The sequence below is a fragment of the Crotalus tigris genome, unplaced genomic scaffold, assembly GCF_016545835.1.
Source record: "Crotalus tigris isolate CLP2741 ecotype Arizona unplaced genomic scaffold, ASM1654583v1 scf7180000017639.5415321, whole genome shotgun sequence".
Classification (NCBI taxonomy): Eukaryota; Metazoa; Chordata; class Lepidosauria; order Squamata; family Viperidae; genus Crotalus; species Crotalus tigris.
In genome coordinates, this window is record NW_024096532.1 from 4,339,988 (window position 1) to 4,366,179 (window position 26,192).

The following is a 26,192-nucleotide window of genomic DNA, read 5'->3' on the forward strand; positions in this document are numbered from 1 at the left end:
ATATTATTCTGATTTATTTGCTTGGTTGTGTAAGCTGTCCATAGTCACTGAGAGCTGGGTGGCATTTATTAGGGTTCGCCGCACAGCCAGCCAAATATTTATTTGGCATTTATTCACCTATCTAGTCCAAGGACCTAGGATAGGCACGTGTTGTTTGATGGGAGATATATACTGAATCATCATCAGCATCAAACACTTCTGTTTCTAGAATACCATTCTATCAGGCAGAGTTTTTACAACCTTTCAACTTCCAAGTATAGTATGTGAATCTTGACTCCCAGAACACCCCAGCCAACAGGGTTGCTAAGAATTCTGGGAGTTGAAGTCTCAGAAAGCATCCCACTCGGAAACTCTAAGTGTGTAAGTTATTTGTCATTTGATAGAAAATTCTTCCCCCATCTATTAAGATAGGAGAAGGATTTACTTTCTCTCCGCTGCAAGATTAATTTTATATATTATTTCATTCAATAAAATTCCCTCGCTTCGAGTGCGTCCCTTTGTAATAATTGAAAGATAAACTTTAGATGAGCCTTAAATATTTCATAGACCCAATTTTCTTGGTAAAAATTTATTGGCATTATTTTTTTCTGTCTCCCCCCACATCTAGTCTTGCTTAACAGGCTGTCAATCAATCCATCCTGCATGGACCCCAGGCTTAACTTCCGAGGCCAAAATCACCCAGATGCTTCCATGTGCCGGCTCCCTAGTTAAATCATAAAATATATTTTCTATTTCGTACCTTATTAAGTTCTTCGAATGTATACGCATTCCTTAACCGGGGACATAATTATTTAATATTACCTGCATACTGGCAGAAAACGTATAGATAAAGTCATGTTTAAAGAGCCAGCCACTTTGACCTTTTCAAAGATGGCGCCAAAAGCTTCATGTGTGCTTCCAAACGGGACATTCAACCGTTCCAGCTTGAGCTTTTTCCGCGCCAGAAACAATGATGACGGCTTCAAGACATATTTTTTTAAAAAACAAACCCAATCGGGTCAATCGGAGCAGGAAATGACGTGTTTGTTTTTCAGGAAGTAGCTGTCAAGCAGAATGGAGTTAGGGGGCTGCAGAGTAAGAGAGGCCTTTAATCCTGAAGGACGATGCTCGTTAGGCTCCGCGAAGCAAAAAACGGGCTGTCAAAGGAAAAGGGGATTGGGTTTTTTTTTTTTAATCCCAGCATGAGCTGAAAATGATTCCCCGGGAATCGAGGGCCGGCTGTGTCACTCCGTATGGAAACTCTGGTTTGTTAGAAATGGGGAAATGTGCTTTCATCCGTCTTGGAAGTTACAGGGAGACGTGATATTCCTCCTAGATCAGGGGTTCTCAACCTTGGCAACTTTAAGACTTGTGGACTTCAACTCCCAGAATTCCTCAACCAGCTTTGCTGTCTGAGGAATTATGAGAGTTGAAGTCCACAAGTCTTAAAGTTGCCAAGGTTGAGAACCCCTGTCCTAGATGTATTGAGACTCCCCCCTTTCCCCCCCCCCCCGGTAGTATATAGAGGTTGGTTATCAGCGTTACAGTTATATAAAATGGTGTTTCCCCCCCCCTTTTGTTTTGGATTTGTTTTGAGGCTTTGACAAATCATTAAAGGAGTTTGGATCTGGTTACCTGAGCTGCACATTGGGGGAAAAAAAAAAACTGGAGGAGTGGAATTCTGGTTCTTTCCCTGCCCTTTCCATTCCTTTTCTTTTGACTTTTTGCAGGTTGCATTTGAGAAAGATGGGGTCTATTTACACACCAGTGCAAAGCGGCATCCTGACCAAGATTCCCTCATACCAGGAGTTATCCGTATCATTGAGAAGGTGGGTCGAGAGGTTGCCAATTAGATTGTAAACTGAAGCAGGAGGCTATGTGGTTGTGGTGAGAAAATTGGTTACATTGGGACATTGGTTTTATTGGGGCATTGTGTTCAATCCTATTTACCGTTAAATGAATGGACAAAGCAAGTTCAAGACTTTTCTCTTTTCCTTTTTTTTGATGCCTGAGGAAGAATCTGAGGCTTTTGTAGTTTTGTCATATTGACTCATTGTGGTTAAAGGTAGTTAGGATTCATTTGAACAAAACTGGTCAGAAGAGTGGAAGCGTCATATTTGAGTCCAAGTATTTAACAGTTTGTTCATACTACAAGTTGTCTTCATTTAGTGACTACAATTGGGACTGGCAACTCGGTCATTAAAAAATGTGTTACTTAAGATCACAATGTTATGGTTTTACTTCAGTTTTCCTTTGCTTTGCAGACCTGAGAAAGCTGTACATGTGAGGTCTGGTTGCAAAGTTACTTTTTTATCACTATCGTAACTGCAAAAGGCAGCTAAATGAGGCAATTGTTAAATGAAGACTACCTGTATGGTATGTTAATGCATGTGCACAAATAGTAGATTATGTTGCACATAAAAGATTTAATTATTTCACAAGAAATTCTAAATTTCCAGCACTTTGTGATTTAAGCAGTGTGTATCAAAAAGCATTAGGCAGGTTGTGATATTTTAGAAAACAAAGTGGGGCACTTTGCATTTCAGTATTTATGCATAAATTGCTTTTCAAGGAGGAAACACGTGAAATTGAACACTCCTTTGATTCCTTACATTTCAAAGTTTGAAATTCACATTTTGGAATGAGAGGTTTTGTTGGGATATTTTATTGTGCTTTTTTTTTTTTATCCAGGGTTCAGATACTTTACTACAATGGACCCCTGTGGAAGAGTCTTCAGATACTGCTCAAATCATGTACACCAAAAAGGTAAGATTTTCTGCTGATTTAATCCTCTGTCTATATGTATTAAACTCTGCAACATATTTGCTCTGAATGTGTTGGCAGAAGTAAAAATTTCTTTAGTAGTTTTTTTTAATTTTTTTATCAAGCACTATATAAGTTGTTTGTTCTTTGCAGAGCAATATGTTGTGGTATCTTTTCGCTCTGTCTAACAGTAAAAAAAAAGACTCTTAATCTCTTGAGGAAAATTGTTACAAGAATATAAAACAATGCTTGGGTTTCAATTATATGCCTTAAATTCTACTAGAATTATTATAGTCCTGTATCATAACGGAACCTGCCCATCACAGTTATAACTTGTGACAGTTGTAAAATGGGTCGGTCACAATATAGACCTGATTTCACAACCTTTTTTGCAGCAGTCATTAAACAAATCAGTGGTTTGCTATGAGCGCAGTTTTCCCAAAACCAGAAGTAAATGCTGGATTTTGGGTAAAATGTGGTCATGTGACAGTGGGGCGCTGCAAATAGTTGTAAATGTGGCCTGGTTGCAGAGCACCCAAAGTGCAATCGTGGTGCAGGGAGGAGTGACCATCAGAAATTTGAATCTGCATCATAAATACCCCCCCCCAAGTAGGTCTGTTGGAACTTTGAATGGTTGCTAAGTGACTGGTCATAAGTTGAGAACTACATGTACGGCTATTCTTCTGGTGTCTTCCCAGCAGGTTTGGATAGATCTGAAACATTGAATAAATATTTGTATGCTTTTAATATTTTTAGGATCCAAATGCAAGTATACTTTGTGCTTTTTTCAACATAAAATTGGTAATCAGGGAAGTTAGGCTAGATGCTCAGGGGTTCTCTTCTACTATGCAGACAGACAGTGGTCCTTCTTCTAGTTGCCAAATAGAGATATTGTGGGAGTTTACTGAATAGAAACTGTCTCGTATGATAACATAAACCAGAAGAAATGTTCAGGAAAGGTTGATCAAAGTTATGACAGCATTTGGTACTCTTATGTGGCTTCTTCAGGGTGGAGGAAGATTTTTTTTAATGGTTTCTATGTTGTTTATGGATAAAATGCACTCCTTTTTTTCCTCTCTCATAAGAAAGATTATGTTGAATGAACTGCTGGAATTCTATCTCATTGTTCTGAAAGAATCTTGTAGTAGCTTTTCTGATTAATAAGTTTGTTGAAGGGAATAAACTTTCATGAGTGGCGTGAGAATTCAATAAAATTTGTTAGTTGGAAAAGATGGTATCAGACTATTGATTTTTTGCCACAATTCCCCTTGTACAGTTCCTTTATTCTGATTCCTAGGAATCAGATCCTCTATTTTAGTAGAGCAAATTCAAATCAGTATCTATTTTACAAGAAAAGTTTGTACTTCTCTTTTCTTGCTCAGATGTTTTTTGGTGAGAACAGGACCTAAAGGAGCATTGCCCTGAAGACACTGTGAGGGACATATTTAAAAACATAGAAATGTCCTCTAGCTTGTTTTCTCTTTACTAGGATGCCATTGGCTCCCAAGCCGAGGAAGAACACTTTGATCCGGGATATGAACCAGACTGGGCTGTAATCAGTACAGTGGGGATGAAGTCTCGGGTCCAGGAGGAAACAGCTGGTAAATTGAAAGAAGAAGCACTAGCTTCCTTTTATGAATTTCAGTTATGTGTATCTAGGTTTACTGATGAAGTTGCAATGAGGAATGGGAGATGGGGATGAAATAAAGATGGCAGCTAGAAATATTGTTTCCAGTGGATTGTTTCTTCTGTCCTTTGTCACTATGCTTTTCCTGTGTTGTTTTCCTCTACTAGTTTCTGGGCCAAAATCTCCAGTCCCTCGAGGTCAGTGGGCCTTCTCTCTCAGCTTGTCTGAGCTGAAATCCATCCGTAAGAGTAAGCCAGGCCTCGGTTGGTCGTATCTCATCTTCATCACCAAAGAAGGCATTTCCATTCAAGCTCTGCATTTCCACCGTGGAGGCACAAAGGCCCTTCTCAAAGCTCTTTGCAAATACGTTATATTAGCCACGTGAGTGAGATTACACCACATCCTCTGTTTATATTCTCCATCTGATTTAAACTTTTTGCATGGAAGGGGAGAATGTTTTCTAATATCAGCTTCTGAAAGTGAATTTTGAAAGCCTTTTTGTTAGATACAGGGACATCCCCAAGGCTATAGATTAAGTTAGGAAATGAGGAAAAACATGCAGGAGGAAATCAGTAGCAAACCACTTTTACATTGTTGGCAAGGAAACCATTTGAATTTGTTCATGGAGTCAAGGTCTGTGAATCAAGGTCGACATTATTCTTTATTTCTTTGGATGCTTTGAGCAAAGTGCTGGCTAAGTTTCAAGTAAGGCCCAGATATTCTGAGAAGCAACAGTAAGTGAAATCTGGTTATCCTGGTTTATTTGGGATTTCTTATAGTCATCTGAAGGGCTGAATGACTGTGGGGTGCTCTTCCCCCCTGTCCTGTTCAAATGAATCAAATGCTTTCTTCACAACTGAATAAGAACCAGTCTTAGATTTTAGAAACCATTGTATGTAGCCTCAGATTAGTAGAGCGGACAGCATGTGACACAGGTTATGGAGAAATGCAGTTTGTAAGCATTCTAATTACATACAGTTTTGCTCCTGCATGTAAAGTAAAGGAACCTTGCTCTATAGTACTTAAAGGAAACAGTAAAGCAAAAGCAGTTCCTCCAATGTGCTAGTTTTCTTTGTGTAGCAAAGAGCAATTAAAATATAGGAATCTCCAACTGTCGTTAGAAGTAGAATAGTTCCAGAAGGGCTTTATAATACATGATGGACCCAACAGGAGTTAGAAAAGAAGATCTAGAACTTTGTTATTGTACATGTTGACAGCAGTGAGAATTCTATATGCACAGAAATGGAAAGTTATGTCAATCCCATAACAGAAGAAAGGATAGAAAAAGTGATGGTGCTAGCAGAAATGGCAAAACTGTTTTAGTTAGAAAGAACATATCCAGCATTGTTTCTACTTGGAAACTGCTTCTAGACTCTGTGCTTGAGACAGAAAAAAAAAAAGGAACGTTGATGCTGGTTAATATAGTTTGTTTTTATAGAAATGGCTAGTACTTGTTAAGTTGGTAAAGTAAAAAGTTGAGGCTGTAATTCTATTCTGTACTTTTCTGTACAGAAGTTGGAAGTTGGTGCTTTCATTTTTCTTTTCCCCTTTGCCCTACAGCTTTGTTTCTCTTTTCTTCCTCATTTCTCCTGTCATCTTTGTTTTCATCTGTATTTTATACTGTGATAATTTTAATTCTTGTAAACAATGAAAAAATATAATGGACCCAACAATACCACCATATATCCCAGTGTTGAAACCCTCCTCCAGATTAAAAAAAATAATAATTTCCTTTTGTTTTTTTTCTTGTAGCTCTCCCAAAGATTCTCGGCTCTACCTGGTTTATACACATGATTCAGACGCCCTTTCTCATTCCTTTGATGAGCTTCAACTCTTTGACGACAATTCATCAAATCTAGTATCGGTAAGACTGTTTTCTAAAGGGGTTTATCTGGAATCACATACCATGGAAAGGAAAGGAAGGAAAACTAAAAACAGAATAATGGGGTTTTGTGAGGGGAAAAGGACAGGCTGTTAACATGGGGTTTGTTTGTTTGTTTGAGACAGAAGGCTTAGTTTACAAATGCTGGAATGCTTTGGGAATAGTTATGTGCATGATTTTCAACCAAACGGGATCAAATCCACAATAAAGGTGTTGTGCACATTGGATGGAATTAGTTTAAAGAGTTAGATCAGTGTTTCTCATCCTTGGCAAGTTTAAGACATCTGGACTTTAACTCCCAGAATTCCCCAGCCAGCCATGATATCTTAAAGTTGCCAAAGTTGAGAAATACTGAGTTAGATGATAAGCCAGCAAGTGAGAATCCAGAACTGGGTTTTTGATTTTTTGAAAACTCAAGCAGACCGGATATTTTTATTTGTACTATGTTTTTCAACTCCTGCATCCAAAAGTGGTTATAAGAATATCTACAAAGATTGCATAGAACTAGAAATATAGAACATCATCAGAGTTGGAAGGGACCTTGGAGGTCTTCTAGCCCAACCCTTGCTCAAACAGGAGACCCTATACCATTTCAGACAAATGGCTGTCCAATCTCTTCTTAAAAGCCTCCAGTGATGGAGCACCAACAACTTCTGGAGGCAAGTTGTTCCATTGGTTAATTGTTCTCACTGTTAGAAAATTTCTCCTTAGTCCTAGGTTGCTTCTTTCCTTGGTTTGTTTCCATCCATTGCTTGTCTTGCTTTCCGGTGCTTTGGAAAATAAGTTGTCCCCCTCTTCTTTATGGCAGCTCCTCAAATATTAGAACAGTGCTATCATGTCACCCCTAGTCCTCCTTTTCACCACACTAGACATACTCAATTCCTGCAATCATTCCTCTAGTCATCTTTGTTGCTCTTCTCTGCACTCTTTTCAGATTCTCAGCATCTTTTTTATATCATGATGACCAAAACTGGATGCAGTATTGAAAGCAGTATTAAGACTTCATGTGATCTTGATCTATCCCTGTTAATAATTGAATGTGTAAAGTTGCACCAACAGGTTCTGGGCAAACATGATTTGAGTTCAAGTTCCAGGAAGTGGATTATAGACTGATAGTTGAAAAAGTGGTTTAGCCACTTCAGTAGCTCTTCACACCACCAGCAGCTATTTACATTGGAAGAACATAAACTACACTGGAGAGGGCTGTGATTATAACCTGAGTACTAACTGCAGAGATTCAGATACATGAGTGCTACTGAGATGTTAGCATCGAACACTTCTAGATCACAGATTAATTAGGTATTATGAATAATATGCAACATGGATTTGATACAATGGAGTTTAACAGGTAGTCCTCCTTTAGTGACCAAAAATTGGGAGTGGCAACTCTACTGCCAAGTGTTACAATTGCTAAGCGAAACATCATGTGACTGTGGCTTAATGATTTTACTTCCACCTTCTCTATGAATTCTGCTTATTGCAAACCAGTTGTGAAGCACACAAATGGTGATCATATGACTGGAATACTATAGTGTTTGCGGATTGCAAAGCTGTTTTTTTTTACACCTTTGTAACTTTGAATGGTTGCTAAATGAGACAGTCAGTAAATGAGCTCCACCTGTAGCTGTAAACATGGTTGTTTTTCCTCCTAGCGTTTCCTGCAGGATCCTTATGCTGCCACCTTTGGTGGCTTCTCCAAAGTTACCAATTTCTTCCGTGGAGCTCTGCACCAGGAAGATGGACTCACCCACCATTCCCATAATGACTTAGCGGCTGCCAATGTGGAGGAAGAGACAGGCTTTGAAGTCATTACCTGTGTGAGTGTTGAAATAGACAATTTTGAGGGCTGGCAGAGAGTAGGAGAAATGCCAACCGGTCAAAGGGGAAGAGGTGTTTTTCTGCCACCCATTTCCTCCAACTGTCATAGAGTTGCTGAAGATATGGCTGTGTTGTGGGGGGAGAGCTTGTAGAAAAGCAACAAGTGGGACACTGCAGAAGTAGCAGATTACAAATGAACTCTTTGAAGGAAATCCCTTTCCCTTAATCAAAGGTCAACCAGACTGTCTTTAAACACAGAATCTTAGTGTCTACCTTAGAGCAGATCTGCAAAACAATGCGTAGGAGGAATGGCAGCTCGTTTGCTAAAGTGGCTTGTGCTGCCTTGTCATGTTTATACATGCATCTGTCAGTTTCATAACTTCATGTATCAGTGTCAAATTTTGCCTGATCTAGTCTTTCCATCAGTGGAGTGACTACACAAGTGATTCATGAGGGCTAAAAAACTTGACACCCAGCGTGAATCTGCTGTAGTAGTAGCAGCTAGCGTCCAAGATCACTAAATTTTGTAGGATTGAGAAGATGCAGCTTCTGGGTGATAGCCCTTAATTTATATATTCCTTCCAGCAAAAATGACAGTTGTGATTGCTCTTAAGAGGATTTAAAACCTTACATTTGTGCTATTTGTTGAGGGTATTTTAAAATGTGTCATACTTGGAACTGACTTGAAGAGCTGATTATATTGAAGGTAGTTATATTATGCTAATATATTTACTCTATAAGCTTCCTTCAAAAGATTATGCTCTTAAAAGTAACTAAAACATGATTAAATAAAAGAAAATACAGTGGTACCTTGGTACTCAATTGCTTTACTAGACGCATTTTGATACGAAAAGTTTGTCCCAATACTTCTCATTTGTTTGGCACTCATGCTAGAACTTGTCGGACTGTCTTGTGACTCACAACTCTTTCCAGCCAAAACAAAGGATCACATACTATTTACATGCTTTGTTTGGAATTCATTGTTTTTAGTATCCATTGCGCCTCCCAAGGTACTGCTGTAGTTAACATATCCACAACACAATTTCTCATTGTTTGCTAGATCTACTGCAATGAAATTTTGAGGAAGTGCTTCTAGAACTTCTCAGTGTGAAAAGAATTTGCAACATGTAGGCACATTTGCATATACAAAGAGTTCTTTAGGCTCTTCAGCTTTACAACGCTCCTTTAATTTGAAAGGAAACTTTTAATCATTATACTTTCTCCCTCCTTCCCTCTTAAGGACCTTTTCTTCTTCAGATACAATTGTTTGTTTTAGTTTACTTTGTTCCTAGCAGCAGGCACAACTAGGAGAACGGCCCTCTGTTCAAAGGGAGACCCCTGTTACGGAACAGGAATGGGAACAGCATCTGGATCCTGATGGACGTGTACTGGATACCATTGGGTTGCGGAAGAGGATCTTTGCTGGGGTGAGATTTGTGGGAAGGAGGACAGCTGGACCAGCATGCCTTATGTTTCTAGAACAGAAAACAAGAGATTATAGTGGCTGTTTATTGGAATGTCCATGTAAATTGAGAGTAGTATGATGTTTTAAAGTAAATGTTGGGGTTGTAAAGTGAGCACTGTTGTATAGCCAATCCATTGTCCACATTTGGCATTATTTTGCTGGAAACTAGAAGTAAATGCCAGTTTCTGGCAAAAAGAAAAAAAAAACACCTCACAAATCATGGTTATGTGATTGCAGGACACTGCAAACAGCCCTAAATGCAAGCTGGTTGCCAGTGCCCAAAATGTGATTGTGTGACTGCAAGGGCTGTCTGAACTTTGAATTGGGGTGTGTGTGTCTGTCATAACGTCAAACACTTGCAAGTTGAGGACCACCTGTATTGTGTTTCCTACCACTGATTTAAGCCCTGGAATTGATGCAAATAGGTGCTTTGTTCTATAATAACTTGGCTCGTTGGTTCTTTCTTTGAATTACTTTTTTTTTGTCCCTTTCAGGGTCTCAGCATGTCATTACGTAAGGAAGTGTGGAAGTACCTTTTGAACTATTATTCCTGGGGCAACACCAGCGAGGAGAACAAGGCGCAAGTGAGACGGAAAACGTAAGCCTAAATTCATCACCAGGGAGTGACCTGTTTCAAGGAGAACTAGTCCTGGGCTTGGCAAGGACTTTTAGGTCTGCAGAGGTGACCTGAGTCTGAGCATTTTCCCATTCCACTCTTCATCCTTCTCCTCAGAGACGAATACTTCCGCATGAAGTTACAGTGGAAGTCGGTCAGTGAGGAACAGGAGCTGCGGAACTCTTTACTGCGGGGTTATCGCAGCCTTATTGGTTGGTATAAATTCTGCTTGTTGGTTTTGACTGATCTGAGGTTTACTCTCATTCAGTAATAGCACATGGTTGATTTGTTTTCGCCTATCTTTTTTGCCCAATGGCCGGAATCGCAACTTTCTTAGCCATGCTGAACTGCTGGCCTAAAGCAAGGTCATTCTGTTCATATTCTCTACCCTCGTATTACAGCCAGGTGCTTCTAAACACAATCCTTTCTTTCTTTATTGTTTCCCAGTATCTAATATTGCAAACTATGTTTCCCCTTGAATGTGGAGGTTTCTCCCATTATCTGCTCTGGTTAATAGTTAATAATCAGTGCACAGAAGACAGAATCTTTTAAAGCTTTCCAAGATAGCAGCCACCATCACTACTTCTGACAGTATATTGTATGAATGAATTATGCATTAAATAAATAAGTGCTTTCTTTGATCTGGCCTGAATCTGTTGCCAATAAGGTTCAGTACGTGATTTCCAAGTTCTTATATGCTATAGCTATATCATAACAATAGTACTTAGACTTATATACCGTTCCATAGTGCTTTACGGTCCTCTCTAAGTGGTTTACAGAGCCAGCATACTGCTCCCAACAATTTAGGTTGGGGGTCTTCAAACTTGGCCCTTTTATGACTTGTGGACTTCAACTCCCAGAATTCCTCAGCCAGCGTGCCTGGCCAAGTTTGAAGACGCCTGATCTAGGTCCTCATTTTACTGACCTCGGAAGGATGGAAGGCTGAGGCAAGCTGGTCAAGATCGAACTCCTGGCAGTGGGTAGAGTCAGCCTGCAATATGGCATTCTAACCACTGTACCACCACAGCTCATTATATGACAATGAGTCTGATCTCTCCATTTCTGATTTTTCTGCACCCTCATTCATAATTTAATTTCTATTGAATCCCACAGGTGCTTGTCCTAATATTTTGGAACACCCTTTTTCTAATCTAAATCGTCTAAGCTGTGCATATGACCATTTCCTTGTTGCTTTGCTTTCCTGATTTAGTTTGCTTTTTTAAAAATGAATTCTTTTCCTAAGTTATCTTTCTGAATGTCCCTTGTAAAGGGCAGTACAGGTGAGTTTTATAAACTTGTCGTGTGCCTTTGCAGAAAGAGATGTCAGCCGCACAGATAGAAACAACAAATTCTACGAGGGCAATGAGAATCCAGGACTGGTACTGTTGAATGATGTGCTGATGACATACTGCATGTACAACTTTGATTTAGGTGAGTTCCAAGCAAGAGCACCAGTTGAAATCATCATGGCTTAAGAGAGGGCCCTTAGAAGCATAGAAACACAGAAAATTGATGGCAGAAAAACACCAAGTGGTCCATCATTAATTTATTTTTATTTGTAGTCATTATTTTTTTACTTTTATTTAATTTATTTTAATCAGATGATAGACATGCATTTATCCCAAGTATGTTTAAACTCAGTTAGTGATGATTGACCCACTACCTCCACTGAAAATTGGTTCCAAGCTTCCATTACTCTTTCTATGAAGTAATATTTTCTAACATTATTTTTGCACTTTCCTCCTGTCTGTTTGAGGTCATGCTCCCATGTTCTTGATTTTTGCTTAATATTGAAACTATTGCCCTCTGGAAGCTTAATGGACAAAGATTGAAGGAAGCAGACGTATGGGTAATAAGGAACAGATACAGTTTAATCATGTGCAGCTATATGGATCTGAAAAGAAAAAGGTGCTTCAGAGGGAATATGGGCATCTTATCATACCTGTCAGTGTTTCTGTAAAGAAGCCACAAATTTGGGGGGCTGAGCTAGCAGTCATGTGGCCTAGCACCAGATGCGTTTGAATTAATGAGAGAGTGTTCATCACTGTCTTCTTAATGGCATGTTTCCTGGAACTGTGTGAGCCCAGGAAAAGGTGTAGCTTCTTTTAAAGAGTTACCCACTTAAAAGATAAGCATTAATTTCAAGCTTGAAAAATCATATCAAATGAAGAAATTAAAACTCATTATTTCTTTTGCTTGCCTAAACAGGGTATGTACAAGGTATGAGTGATCTCCTGTCCCCCATTCTCTACATCACCCAGAATGAAGTTGATGCCTTCTGGTGCTTCTGTGGTTTCATGGAACTGGTGGTGAGTACATTGTCAGGGTCAGCCCAACTTGTTGGAAAATAAAAACTCCTTGTAACCATAATTAATTAATTAATATATTATTACCCTCATTTTAAGACATTTCTCAAAGTTACAGCATGAAATTCAGGAAAGCTATGGGTCTTTGACTTGATTTGCTACTAGTTTCATTTAAAAAAAATGTGTCTGGATTATAATCTTGGTTTGTATTTTAAGCCTTGAGAGCTACTTTTAGGGAAGAGGCTGGTATATAGGTAGTCCTCGGCTTATGACCACAATATCGCCCAAAATTTCTGCTGCTAGGTGAAATATTTGTTAAGTGAGTTTTGGCCCATTTTATGAGCTTTCTTGCCACAGTTGTTAAGTGAATCAGTGCAGTTGTTAAATTAGTAACACAGTTGTTAGGTGAATAATTTGGCTTCCTCCTTTATTTAGCTAGTCAGGTCAGAAAAGATGATCACATGACTCTGGGACACTGCAACCACCATAAATATGAGTCAGTTGCCAAATGTCTGAATTTTGATCATGTGACCATGGGGATGCCACAAAGGTTGTAACTGAAAAACGGTCATAAGTCACTTTTTTCAGTGCTGCTGTAACTTTGAACGGTCAATAAAAGAATCGTTGTAAGCCGAGGACTACCTGTATACATTTACTTAAGAATAATTACTTCTCCCCACTCGTTTTTTCATGGTCTTGTTTTCTGCTTGCAGCATCACAATTTTGAGGAAAGCCAGGAGTCCATGAAACGCCAGCTTTCCCAGCTCACCTTACTTCTTAGAGTGCTGGATCCCCCACTCTGTGACTTCCTAGGTACAGGTGTATTACAGGTGTAGAAAAGTTAAAAATTAAGGGAGTCTGTTTCTATGGAGATGTTTATGTTTTTGTTCTTTATTGCATGTAATGTTAAAGAATTGTTAAATCTAATTATTCAGGGGTTTCCCCATCTTTCTTTAATTTGACCTACAACTCCTTTAAAGACTCAAAAAACATATTTTATGCTAATGAATACCTATCTACATAATTCCATCTTTTGCTTTTGTTTCTGTCCTATTTTTTCTGCTTCCCATAGACTCAAAGGAGTCTGGCACCTTATGTTTCTGTTTCCGATGGATCTTGATCTGGTTCAAGAGAGAATTTCCCTTCTCTGAAATTCTTCAGCTTTGGGAGGTGAGACTGGGGAAAAAAAAATTATTATTCAAGTCAGGACGATTAGGGGAAACTTAGATGATATTTTTTTTCATTTTGGGGATTGGTGGAGGGAACAGAGAAAACAGACTGGTGAAAACCAGTGAGACTGCAGGTACAGTGTTGAGGTGTGGGGAAATGTCTGAGGGAGATTTACGGAGACAAAAAGTGTTAGAAAGGCAGAGACTTGTGGGAATGTTTTCCAGCCATTTCTTCAACAAGTTTAGATTTTCATGTATACCATTCTCAGATGGTATCTCAACATGCAGCTGTCAGTCGTCATGCTGCAGAGAACCCTTCCTTGGAGAAAGGCGATAAGCCGAAAGAATCCCAGATACACATTGCAAGACAGCACAGCAGTCACATTATCTGGATCTGCTTTTGTGGAGTCCAAATCTAAGTGAATAATGGCCAGTTTTATTGGCAGATTTCTTAGCAGTTTCCTGCCCATTCTTCTCCAAAAAGAAATGGACTCTTTTGAATTAGATCCACGGGACATAATTCTTGCAATGCACCATTCTACCAATAGAGAAACGTTGTTTCTCCTCTTACCACCATATCAGCCCAGATATGTACGTGTACTTGGGTTAGGTTGGATTCAATCCTTGTCTTTCTCCGTCACTTCCCTAAGTGTACAGGTAGTCCTCAAGTTATGATGGCAACTGAGATTGGAATGGCTAAGCAATGTGGTCACAAAGTACAATGTCATGTGACTGCATCGCTTAGCAATGGCAATCTCGGACCTCATATGATTGGAATCCTAGGCATGCTGGCTGGCAGATAACAGTTGCAGATGGGTGAGTCCTGTGGGTAAGCATTAATAAATGTGGGTGGGCCGGCAGGGGCCACAGGTGGGTGCTACAGCACGGGCAGGCTGGTGGGGAAGATTCCTAATGATGATCCTGTGACTGCACCTCCTGTGTGGGTCTGTGACAATTCGCTGCAGCCAGCTCATCACGGCCAAGTTGCTGTGGAACAACTCACTAAAGGGCAAGAGTTACAGTAATATCAAATAAATAGCAATAGCACTTAGACTTCTATACCTCTTCACAGTGCTTTACATCCCTCTCTAACCTGTTTACAGAGTCAGTATTTTGCCCCTAACAATCTGGGTCCTCATTTTACCGACCTCGGAAAGATGGAAGGCTGAGTCAACCTCGAGCCGGGTAAAAATCAAACTGTCAAACTGCTGGCAGTTAGCAGAAGTAGCCTGCAATACTGCATTCTAACCCCTGCGCCACCAAGGCTCTAAATCAGTGGTTCTCAACCTTTTTAATGCTGTGATCCCCAACCGGTCGTAAGTTGAGGACTACTCAACCGGTCGTAAGTCGAGGACTACTCAACTGGTGCAACACTGTTTGCAGAATGGGACTTTTGGCGGGCTCAGCAGGGCAGAGACAGCCTGGACAATTCCTGTTGGCTTTTGAAAGCCAATAGAATTAGACTCTATTCAAGAGAGTCTATTCTATTGGCTTTCCAAAGCCAATAGAATAAAAGGGAGTAGCACAGCTAAGGAAAAGGGGGGGAAAAATGGCGGACTGCATTGTTTGGCGACTCCCGTGAAATGGTCGTTCGACCCCAAATGGGGTCCCGGCCCACAGGTTGAGAACTACTGCTCTAAATGGTGGGGAATAGAATCATTAAATAAAGGATGCAATAGGAGAGACAAAATGAAATGTGAATGACAACAAATAAAATATTTTTAAAAAATTTATTTTAAAAAATTAAATTGTTAAAATTGTCCGATGGTGAGTTGTTCACATAGTGAGTTGGCCATAGTGACTTGTCCCGTGGTGAGTTGGCTATGGTGAGTTGGCCATGAGAGTTATTCCACTCCATACACCTAGCTTGCGATCACATGACTGCAGGGATGCTGTGATGGCTGCAACTTCATGGACCAGACATAAATCCCCCGTATTCAGTGCCATTTCAGCATTGAACAGTTGTCAAACAAGGGGTAGTAACCCAAGAACTACCTGTACTTTCTACCAGAGCTCCTTCATAAGATGAAAACGTCCTTGGAATTGATGCTCAGAAGCTATTTTGTGCCCCTTTTATTTCTGAGTTCCAAGGATCAGTGTCTATTGAAACAACCTGCTTTACTACCGGTAGGTCACTCTAAAAATCCCCAAGCTTCTGCAGGAAATCATTTGATCCATAAGATTCCTAGGGTGGAGTATCCTAACTGGAGGCCTGCAGAAAAAAATGATCAGAATATTGACCAGGCAGCAACCTGACCATAGTAAAGATCCACATTTAGATTGATCTTAGATGGATCCAACTGCTTGATCGGCCTCATTGTGTTGCTGGGTGGGTGGAGATGGTAGAGTTTTGTGGTTTTTATGTTGTGGATTTTTAATCTTGTAAGCTATCCGGAGTCACCTGTGTGTGACTCTGGGCAACCCTATAAATTTGTTTAGTAAACAATACAATAACATTACTTAACAAGGAGAGGAGTTCCTGAGGAGTTCAGTAAAAGGGGACAATTCCGATGTACGACTATTGCATCTCACCTTCCTGCTGTAGATAAATCAGGCAAGTCTCATAAGTCTGCGTGGATTGAAAGATCTTCATAAGCAGCTCTTGATTTGGGCTTATAAATCTAGTTTTCTTCCTCTCCATTTGGCACAGAACTGTACTATAGAATTTAACAAGGATGGTTTCTTTTTTTTAAATTGAAATGTTTTATAAAAAATTACAAAATACACCCCAAACTCACCCCCCCTACCCCCCTACCTCACTTCCCAGAGCTGAATACAGGGTAATAAATATAATAATCATAATCTATCTAACATTAACGAACTATATAGATAAACACATATAATGCGCTTTAACTCTCTTTTAACACAAAGTAAACAATTTAAGAATAAACTTAATCATATAAACAAATTAAAATCCTAATATCTAAACAATATCATAAAATTTCCACTATACTAAACTATTAATGATAATAATAACAGTAATAATACTTTAAAATGTATTCATAAAATAAGTGGAATTTTTTGTCCCATATTTATTCTGAATATAATCTATCCATTTTCTCCAAACCGAAATGTATCTTTCTTGTGAATAATCCTTCAAATAAGCAGAAATCTTAGCGATTTCTGCTAAGTTTGACACTTTAAGCGTCCATTCCTCTATAGTAGGCAAACAATCCTTCTTCCAATATTGCCCTACCAGCAGCCTTGCTGCTGTTATTAAATTCAACATCAAATTAATTTCTTTAGCATCAACATCTACTATAATACCCAACAAAAATAGTTGAGGAGTAAACTTTATCTTTCTTTTAAAAATATTCTGAATGTTCCAACAAGGATGGTTTCTTGTGGGGGGAGAGTCTACTAAAGGTAGATTCCTTCAGTCTCAGTTGTTTTCTCACAGAGGAACTTGGTTGAAATCTGGCCCTGTGGCAAAAAGTGATTTGGGAAGATTAAATGATAGAACCAGGCAAGCTACATCTTCTATTTTTTTTTCACCGAACAAGGTTCATCTCAGGGATAAGATGGTCCAATGGATGATGGGAAAAGATAGAATATTGTTTGCAATAGTGGCGAATATCTGCAGCTCGGGTGTAGGATGAGGGTGAAGGTTTGTTCTCCGAGCCTCTGGGTCCCCTAAACCAGGGGTGTCAAACTGCTGGCCCATGGGCCAGATGCATCATAGCAAAACTGCGCCCACCCCTTTGCCGGCAATGGCAAAAAAGTCCAATACGTCACAACACATCATGTGACATTGCGAGTTTGACACCCCTGCCCTAAACTGTCCTGAAGTTGTTACATAGCCTGGTAATGAAATGTTCAGAAACCAAACCACAAGCTGGGAGAACGAACCTTCACCCTCATATAATATTGTGCTTAATTGGGCAATATGGTAAATAATATTGCTAGTTGATACCCTTCCCCAGTCTAAATTGTCTTCGTATCCCTCATTCCAGGTATTATGGACAGAATTACCTTGCCCCAATTTCCATCTGCTGGTGGCTTGTGGCATTCTGGATGCAGAGAGACAGGCTCTTATGAACTCTGGTTTTGGCTTTAACGAAATTCTCAAGGTGAGGGCGGAGCAGACGAAGGCTTTCTCTTACCTCTCACTCATAAGGATGGAACATAAAATCATAGAATAGGTTTGACTTTGAACTCTATCCTTGCATTGACATGTACCATTCACAGTTTCAGTTTACAAGAACAAATATTGAATTATGCTAGTAGCTTGCTTCTGAAAAATAAATGGTATATGCTGGAAAACAATGCATTTTTCCACTGAGATTTTCTGTCATTGTGTCCCCTGCTGTTATGCAAAGTTTCTGCTGCTTTGCTTGGTTAAAGAATAATATATTTATTTCACTATATCTCAGTCATTTTCTAGAAGTCTTTCGCTTTGGCTTTTACATTCATAATTCGTTTTATAACAGTTCTCCAAATGTCTCGAAATATGCATTCTGGTTTATAGGAAATACTTTTTTCTGAAGGATTTTTCATATAATCCGTTCCATTCTTTTCTGTCCAGTTGAATTTTACATTCATGATTAGCAGAATTCAGGATTCTTTTTGTTTGTGTCTTTCCAAAGCATATTAATGAACTGACCATGAAGATGAGCGTGGAAGACATCTTATGCCGGGCTGAGGCAATCTACAGGCAGTTGGTTTCTACTCCAGTGAGTTTTTGCCAATGAGGCATGAAGCTTTCCTACTGCAGTCTCCTTTTTGGAGCCAATAGGCAGACATCCACAATAAGAGGGAGGTGTAAAATAGTGCCCAAATAATGATCCAACCTCTACTGGATTGAAAGAATATTTCCCAACCAGATGTCTTAAATATTTCTAACTAGCATAGCTGTTGGCTTTCACCTTCAACATTCCCTGTGTTTGAGACTCAGGCTGAGCAAGACGAAGAGCAACCTGGTGGCTTTGGGACCTGACATTATTGGAAGACTAAAATGGCTAGGTAGAATGTTGCCTTCCTCAAAACACAAGAAGTGCTCCACCTGTCATGTGGTTATATGTGTGGTTATTAACAATAGTGCTTACAAGTGCTTATAGCTGATTTCCTGTTCAACTATCAGAATTACGTGGACACCAAGCATACTCAGTTTTCATTGTGCTGCTTGAGTGTTTTTTTTCCAAGTTCTTATAAGTTGCTGATCATGTGCTTTGTGTGTAAATGGCACAATATTATTATCATGGTTCACTGCATAGTCAGCCAGATGTTTAAGCTGAATTTGGCATTTTATCCATCTATCGAGTCCTTCCCAAGGATTCTGGGATCAGTAGATGTTTAGTACAAATCAAGGTATTATGTATTTAACCCAATGAGGTTTGCGGTTTGTGTGTGTGTATGTATGTGTGTATATCTACACATCCACGTATTTGTGCCTTTAAGCCTATTAGCTCCTGGAACCTTCAGGGACAAGTCCCTGCAGCTTTCTTAGCAAGGTTTTTCAGAATTGGTTTGCCATTGCCTTTCTTGGGTTGAGAGAAAGTGACTGGCCCAAGATAGGACTGGAACTCCCAGTCTCCCGGTTTCTAGTCTGATGCCTTAACCCCTATATCAACCTGCTTGTAGTATTGTGAAGTAATATATAAATATATATGTCAATCCCTTTTTAATGCTGTCAGACCTAATGGTGATCACATATCTGGTGACCATGAATAGGTAGTTCATGTAGCGTGTATCAGTTTGTTATGTCCCAGCCTAAAATTTAAGCACACAAAAGACTACCTACTTAACTCTTTTATTGGAGATCCAAGATTTGAAGCCTAAAACTAATACATTTCAAGCAGGGCTTTGCCACTGAAATTGGGTATTTATATGCCATGGAATTTGTGTGCAACCTAAGCATACCATACTAGGGGATGTCTGATTTGAACCAGAGTGGGGAAAAGCTACCTATTAAAGTCTTGGGTTTTCTTTCTGCCAGGATCTACCACGTAATGTGCAAGAACTGCTGGGCCTTTCCGAGAGCAAGTCCCCCACCTCCAGCACTGACACAGCCAGCTCCCCACAGCCACTGTCACCCAGTCAGGTGCAGGAAATGGACTTGACTGACAGCATTTCCCCAAGCCAGCCGGACAGCAGCATCGAAATCCTGCCTGCGGAGGATGCCTCTACCTCTCAGAGCCTGTCTCCATGAAAAGCTCACACCGCCACAACCATCTTCTTAACACAAGCACTTTAATCAGAGCAGGGGGTGGGCTAGGAGGGAGGCAGGTCAGGGGGCCTTGCAAAGTTATTTTCTTCCTAGAGTCCAAATAGTTGTAGGAATATCAAGTCTCAATCACAGCCAGTGGGCTTACTGTGCACAGTGTGCCTTTATCTGTAACATGTTTCCTTGAAAAGCCCCAGGTCTTGGCCCAAAGTTGGTTTTCACTTCTGGTTGTACAGTATAAAAAGACAGAAAGGAGCAGGCTAGTAGCTGTCGTCCCATTGGTTTTCTGATTTATATTCTGAATCTCCTGTTTTTGCTGTCTGTCTTGCAACATTTCTTTTATATGTTAAGATTCAGTTTTTTGGGTAGCAACTATTGCTTCTGCCAGTTGAAGCCTCTGCCTTGACTTACAGAATTTAGTTGGAGTTGCCCAAGCTATATGCTAAACAAAAATGCAGGAAAGCTGACTAGAAAATTCCTTGGTGGAAAACTTGAATATTGCAGAGATGTTCTCTCTGGGAGAAACAGAATCAGAACTTTTAGGACTAGAGGCTAGAAGGCCCAACTCCTAAGTTATTTAGTATTTTGCCAAGGAATTCTTGTTGATATGCTGCCTCGTGCTTCCTTCCCACGGCTGGAAGTTCATCTCATGCCTTGCTTGCTGTTTTCTTTAAAACATGATTATAAATTAACTGCAATACATTGAGGAGGGATGTCAGACTTTGTTCTTCAGTGCCTCTCTAATCCAGCAGGCATGTGGCTCTGAAGCTTTGTGTGCATATGCAGACTATTCTCCTTCCCATCAAACAGCATCTTTCTTGGTCCTTATCTTGCTTCCCTCCCCCCTTTATAAAATACATTAAAAGTATTCTGTCATTCTTTTGAGTGTGCAGCTCGTTAGAGGTGAACATTGCTTGGCCTGAGCTATTTTACTGGGTGGGCTGAGACTGGAGAGGGGAGGGATTAAAAAAGAGCCTTCAAAAGCTACGGTAGTTTCCGGCGTATAAGACGACTTTCTAGGCATGCAACTCAGCGCCGAAGTTGGGGGTCGTCTTATACACCGGATCGCCTTATACGCCAGAAAATACAGTACTCCTTTGCAGAATGGTCTAAGGCCTTTCCAGAGCATGCATGCATTCCTTTTTATCTTGCTGTGCTGCACTTTTTTAAACCCAGTGTGATTGTGGATTACTGCAAGGAACACTTGATTGTGAGACTCACAGCCTCATCTTTTTAATATTTTCAACCGACTCCCTTACATCTTGTAAACACGTGTCAGCAGTTCAACCCAAACTATCTATGCATGAAATGTAAATACAAACTAGGAACAGACGTAGATACAAAGAAAGCAAATAGAGAATAAAATTGTAAACAGATAAAAGGGTGATCAGATTGATATACTTTTCTACAATACAAAAGGATTAGTGACATCTTAAAACTACAATAGCTCAATGTTTAAATCACATGATTGCTTAGAATCAATTACTGTATTTTGTATCTAAATCTTTCTCTCAACATGAAACCAGTCCAAAGGCTGGGGGTTGACACATTTCATTAACTCTGTCCTCTTGGAGCAAAAGTCATTGATGGGAGCCATAGTGGTTTGACCTCCTTATATTTAAGATATATCTGTAATTGAAGAGTGTTTACAGAGGAGGCTGTATGACCTTGACATGTAATTCCATCATTGCTGACTTTTAGCTCAATGTTGCTTTCTTCCCCCAACAAGGAAACCACCACCTATATAATGAAATCATTTTTATACTGCTATATTTAGAAGTAATAGAGTCAATAGGGCAGCACCCACTATTAACTGTCGTCAAAAGAAAAAGCAATGATTGACTTATGTTTTGTCAGATCACTGATTCATCAAACAGCATTATTTACATTCAAAAAAATGCTCCAGATGTTGGATTACAGTTCTTACTAATATTCTCAATCTGGGTAGAATTCACGGCAGGCTACAAATTGATTTGGTTTAGCCTTCATTAAGCAGTAATTTCCAAAATTTCAAAAGACCTTCCCTGGTTCTACCTAGAATTTGGGACTGATGTCTACCACTGAGTAAGCTTATTCCATATCAGCACTGATATAGGGAGGAAAAATTTGATTCCTGGCTTTGTGAGGTAATGAGATGGGTCTTGCGGAGAAAATCAGCTTTCTGATTATTTAATAGAAGACTCGGAGTTCTTAACTTTGCTTGGTGAAGCAATGTTGAATTTTGAAAGTGTGTCCCATGAAGCTGTTGGGCAATGGTACAGAATGTAGTAGGCCACAGTTGCCTTCTGGGAATTTTTAAATAACTTCTCCAGTCTATGCTCTTGGGAGCGTGAGGTAGTCCCACCATCCAGGTCAGATCATGCTTAAGATTCTCAGTGTCTGTTACACCTATCTCTTATGTTCTATTTTATTTTTATTTGTTTCATGTTTCTAAACCATCTATCTCCCTCAGAGGGAAGACAGCTGTGGGCCAAGGCAGAGCTTGGCCAGAAAGCCAAATGCTCCAGAAAAGTGATCTAAAGCAGGGCTTTTCAACCTTTTTACCAATTGTACCACTTTTAGGTTATGGCAATATTCGAGTACCACCTAGCAAGGTGTCAAAAACTTGATGACCAAAAAAAAAAAAAACCTGTTCAAAGTTGCAATTGCACTGAAATGATTTATGATCATTTTTCACACTTATGACCATTGCAGCATGCCCAGAGTCATGTGATTTATATTTGGATGCTTGACAACTGATTCATATTTATAATGGTCACAGTGTTCCAGGGTCATGTGATCCTCTTCTGCAACCTTTTGACAAGCAAAGTCAATGGCAGAGCCGCTGGTGGCCAAGTGCTAAGGCGGGACTTCCTTTCCTCCCTCCCTTCCTGCCTCCCTTTTTCTCATTCCCATCTCCTTCCAAAGGAAGAATTTGAAACCCTCCCCCCATATTTTCCCTCTTCCATATATTGATCAAACAAGGAAAGGCCTCCAAAGACAGAAAAGACAAGCTGCTGAGTGAACTAGCTTAAAAAGGCACATTCCCCTTTAAGAATTAGCTACTGGGTAGAAAGGAAAGTAAGGAGCCGAGCCGGCACTTAAGGAAGAAAAAAAAATGTAAGTACTGGCTGCAGACTAAGGCAACCTCCCCAAATGGCTCCATTCATAAGTAAAGGAGTGCTACAGGCAAAATCCGTTCAGGAGAAAAATACTTCAAAATCCCTTGCAGCAAAACTTACAGCTAACAACAGCAGAGCAATAGAAGCTAACACCATCAGCCAAATAGAAATTGCCAAACACTCCTTAAGAACACAAAGCCCTCATTGCACAAATCCCAGAATGTCAAAGTCACAAAAGCACATAAGAATGCTTCCACTCTCCATCTCCTCCGTGCCTCACCTCCAGCCATTGCTGCCTTTTTTCATTCCTCTTGGAGGGTGACCCCCTCCCCCACTGCATTTCTTGCTTGTTTCCTGCTGCCAGCACAGGTGGCTGCCACAGCAGTTGTAGATCGGCTCATGGCCAGCCTGCTTGATTTCTCCCCCCCTCCCCCTTCTTCCCCTTCCGTGCAGCTGACTCTGCCTTCTCCCAAGGCTGCTGCTTTTTCTCTCTCTCCCTCTCCTGCCCAAACTGCCCCCTTTTATAGGCTCTCCTGACTCTGCCCCCCTCCTCCTTTCTTATGGGGGAGGGTGAGCCAGAAGTGAGCCTGGGGCCTCTGCAGCTCCAGAGGACTCTCTCACTGTAAGTCCTTGCTTGTGCTGGCTCTTTCCCTCCCCCACTACACTTGGCTAGGCAGGGCTGTGTACCACCTGCCACTCATTAATGTACCACAAGTGGTATGCGTACCACCGGTTGAAAAGCCCTGATCTAAAGCAGAGGTCCCCAACCTTTTGGCCACCAGGGACCGGTTCCGTGGAGAAAGGTTTTTCCACAGACCGGAGTGTGTGGTTGTGTGTACTGCCTGCATACCATGGATGGGGATTTGCTTGTTTGTGCTGGTATGCCGTGGCCTGGTACAGGTCCACGGACCGAGGTTGAGAACCCCTGATCTAGAGGAAGGAGCCAGGCACTTGTGACATGCTGTGATAAGATAGATTCTTTCCATTTTCATACTTCAAAAGCCAACAAGCATTGATCTTATGGGTTTTCATTGTATAAGTTACAAGTGTTAGCTAGGGAATGAAGTGTAGGAGATATCCTCTTAGGGGTCCGATTTCAAGGGTGTTCATGGTTCAGGGGAGGGGGAGATGTCTGCAGTCCCATGGGGAAGCCCAATTCTGTGCCTTTACTACCAAGAGTGCAAACCTTGGTCTCTGCAAATTCATTATGCATTACTGTGGACCCTTCCCCTGCCCCATGAGTGAAGGGTAACGGCCACCAGAGCTTACATTTTCCAGCTTCTCTGCAACAAACCAGATTCCACTGCAGTGAATGCAGCATTGCTCTCGCTTCTCTCTCTCTCCCCCCCCCCCCAGCTCTGCAGGAGAGCAATGCAGGGAGCCAGTGATGCAGTACTAAATGGCAATTTGTCCAGGATCACAAAAATTGGCTGGCTACTAGGCTTTTCTTGGCACTTCTATGCCTTCCTTTTTTGTCTTCCTGAAACACCTACCAGTAGGAGTGAGCACTGGGATTTTTTTTTTATTTTGGGGTGGGGGGGGAGACGGGGTAGTTAGTTGGGAATAAAAGCATCTGCATAATCCTGCAGATGGGCTACTTTTTGAGTTCTCTTCTTGCACTCCCCCAGTGCTTGCTCTTGCATTTAAAACAAAACTGTGGGTTACAGCAACCAGATTTCCTATGTATTATAGGAGGAGTCTGGTAGAACCTTTTCTGATTAACAAATCTGGTTAAAAAGCGTAAGCTATTAGACTCTTTAAGGTTTTTTGCAACAAAAGCTTCGTACACATGTATTACAGGAGAGAGAGTTCAGCCCGGGATGCCAGAGAATACGCAAATTCCCTCCTGAACAATACTTGGGAATCTTGCCGCCTTTTTTTCATGTCCGTTATTCTCAGCCATCACCTGATAATTTATTTTCTCTCTTAAGAGTGTTCCCACAGTAACGTCCCCGATCGCCCTCCCTAACCAGTAATCAAAAGTACCATTTTCCTCTCAGCAAACGTTCCCAACTGCTTTGCCGTAATAATACAAATACCTTATTTCAGTTCCAGGAACGAATATAAATTTACAGTTAAGGTAGTTAGGCTGCAAAAATCCAAATAGCCACCAGATGAAGGCACAGTCCAGCTACAGTAGCTATAGTGATCTTGCATCTCATCTACGGTAGTACAATAGTATTTGAAGGAAGCCAAATACATTTATTTATCTTGGGCTCTGTCGGGTAGAATTGCTGTGGAACTGAGAGATAGAGAAGGTTTCTTAAAGGGGAAGGTTCATACCTTCAGTCTTAATTTCTGCGTTGTACCAGCTTGAGGGCGATCAAGCTGTTTGCAGGCTAGATCAGTACTTCTCAATCTCAGAAATTTCAACCTCAGCAACTTTAAGACATGCGAGCTTCAACTCCCAGAATTCCCCAGCCAATTGAAATCCACACATCTTAAAGTTGCCGTGACTGGGAAAGGCTAGTATGGATGCCCTGAATAATTTATTTTAGCGTTCCACTCCTGCATTTTCTTCAAGACATTCCTGGTTTTATATATGGTGCTTCTCCCCTTTTTAAAATTCCCTCGACCCTCAAGATTGAACTGAAAGTATTCCTGTGAAAATGAGTTCATTTTCACTTTCAATTGAAACATTCAATTATTGGGTTCATGTACCACTGAAAATCAGGTTTGTTCAGGAAGCCATAATTGACTGGGTTTAGATATTGCATTAAATTATAAACCATGATTTATTAGCCATGGGGAGGAACCTCACACAACTCACCACCTATAAAACCAACCTTCAGCTCCATTTTTAACCTGAGCACTATATGTAAATTCAATTAATTTAATTGCTATGTGTCAATTTGAATCTGATTTCCAGTCTAATAATCATGGGAGTTGTTATCTCTTCAAATTCAGGGATAGCAGTAAGCTGTTCACATACCTTTTCAGAATTAAAATTGGTTTGGGGTTTTGGTTGGACTAAAATACCTCCAAGGTCCCTTCCAGCTCTGTTATTCTATCATTCTGTTATCTTTAAAAAATCTTAACATCTTAATGCAAAAGTCTAAGAAAATCTTAGTTTTCCTTTTCCTGGTTCCCACATTTTCCTAGTATCTCAACCCACTGAAAGTTTTATGTACATTAATGAAACCAGCTTGCCTTGCAATGATTTTTAAAAAAATATTGTGGCAGCATATATACATTACATCTATGTAAACCTAATTATAAATGAAATCTTTATGGGTCAAACTGGTATTTAAAATGGCAGAAGCAAATCCTTAAGATACACAGTTCTTCCTTGAAATAGCTGAG

The 26,192-nt window shown here is 40.3% G+C and overlaps 1 protein-coding gene across 4 annotated transcripts; it reads left to right on the forward strand.

The window, feature by feature from the left end:
• Positions 1 to 1,013: 1,013 nt before the first annotated feature.
• On the forward strand, positions 1,014 to 20,668 carry TBC1D17 (TBC1 domain family member 17). Of its 4 annotated transcripts, none has more exons than XM_039335273.1 (17): positions 1,014 to 1,074; positions 1,710 to 1,808; positions 2,671 to 2,745; positions 4,232 to 4,343; positions 4,537 to 4,750; positions 6,122 to 6,233; positions 7,904 to 8,068; positions 9,362 to 9,496; positions 10,029 to 10,132; positions 10,268 to 10,362; positions 11,465 to 11,581; positions 12,359 to 12,459; positions 13,170 to 13,269; positions 13,529 to 13,626; positions 17,579 to 17,695; positions 18,212 to 18,298; positions 19,561 to 20,668. In XM_039335273.1, the coding sequence occupies exons 1-17, from the start codon at positions 1,054 to 1,056 to the stop codon at positions 19,771 to 19,773; spliced, it is 1,965 nt and encodes a 654-aa protein (XP_039191207.1). In that variant the 5' UTR covers positions 1,014 to 1,053; the 3' UTR covers positions 19,774 to 20,668. The 4 variants fall into 4 exon arrangements, with proteins under 4 accessions (XP_039191207.1, XP_039191208.1, XP_039191209.1 ...); XM_039335274.1 differs by having other exon boundaries at positions 1,054 to 1,074; positions 9,365 to 9,496; positions 19,561 to 19,773; XM_039335275.1 differs by lacking the exon at positions 1,014 to 1,074 and adding an exon at positions 1,081 to 1,244.
• The last annotated feature ends 5,524 nt before the right edge of the window (positions 20,669 to 26,192 follow it).

Coding starts and splice junctions, on each gene's coding strand:
- TBC1D17 (XM_039335273.1), top strand. CDS start 1,054: ATGGAGTTAGGGGGCTGCAGA. Junction 1,809..2,670: donor TTATCCGTATCATTGAGAAG/GTGGGTCGAGAG, acceptor TTTTTTATCCAG/GGTTCAGATACTTTACTACA. Junction 8,069..9,361: donor GCTTTGAAGTCATTACCTGT/GTGAGTGTTGAA, acceptor CTTTGTTCCTAG/CAGCAGGCACAACTAGGAGA.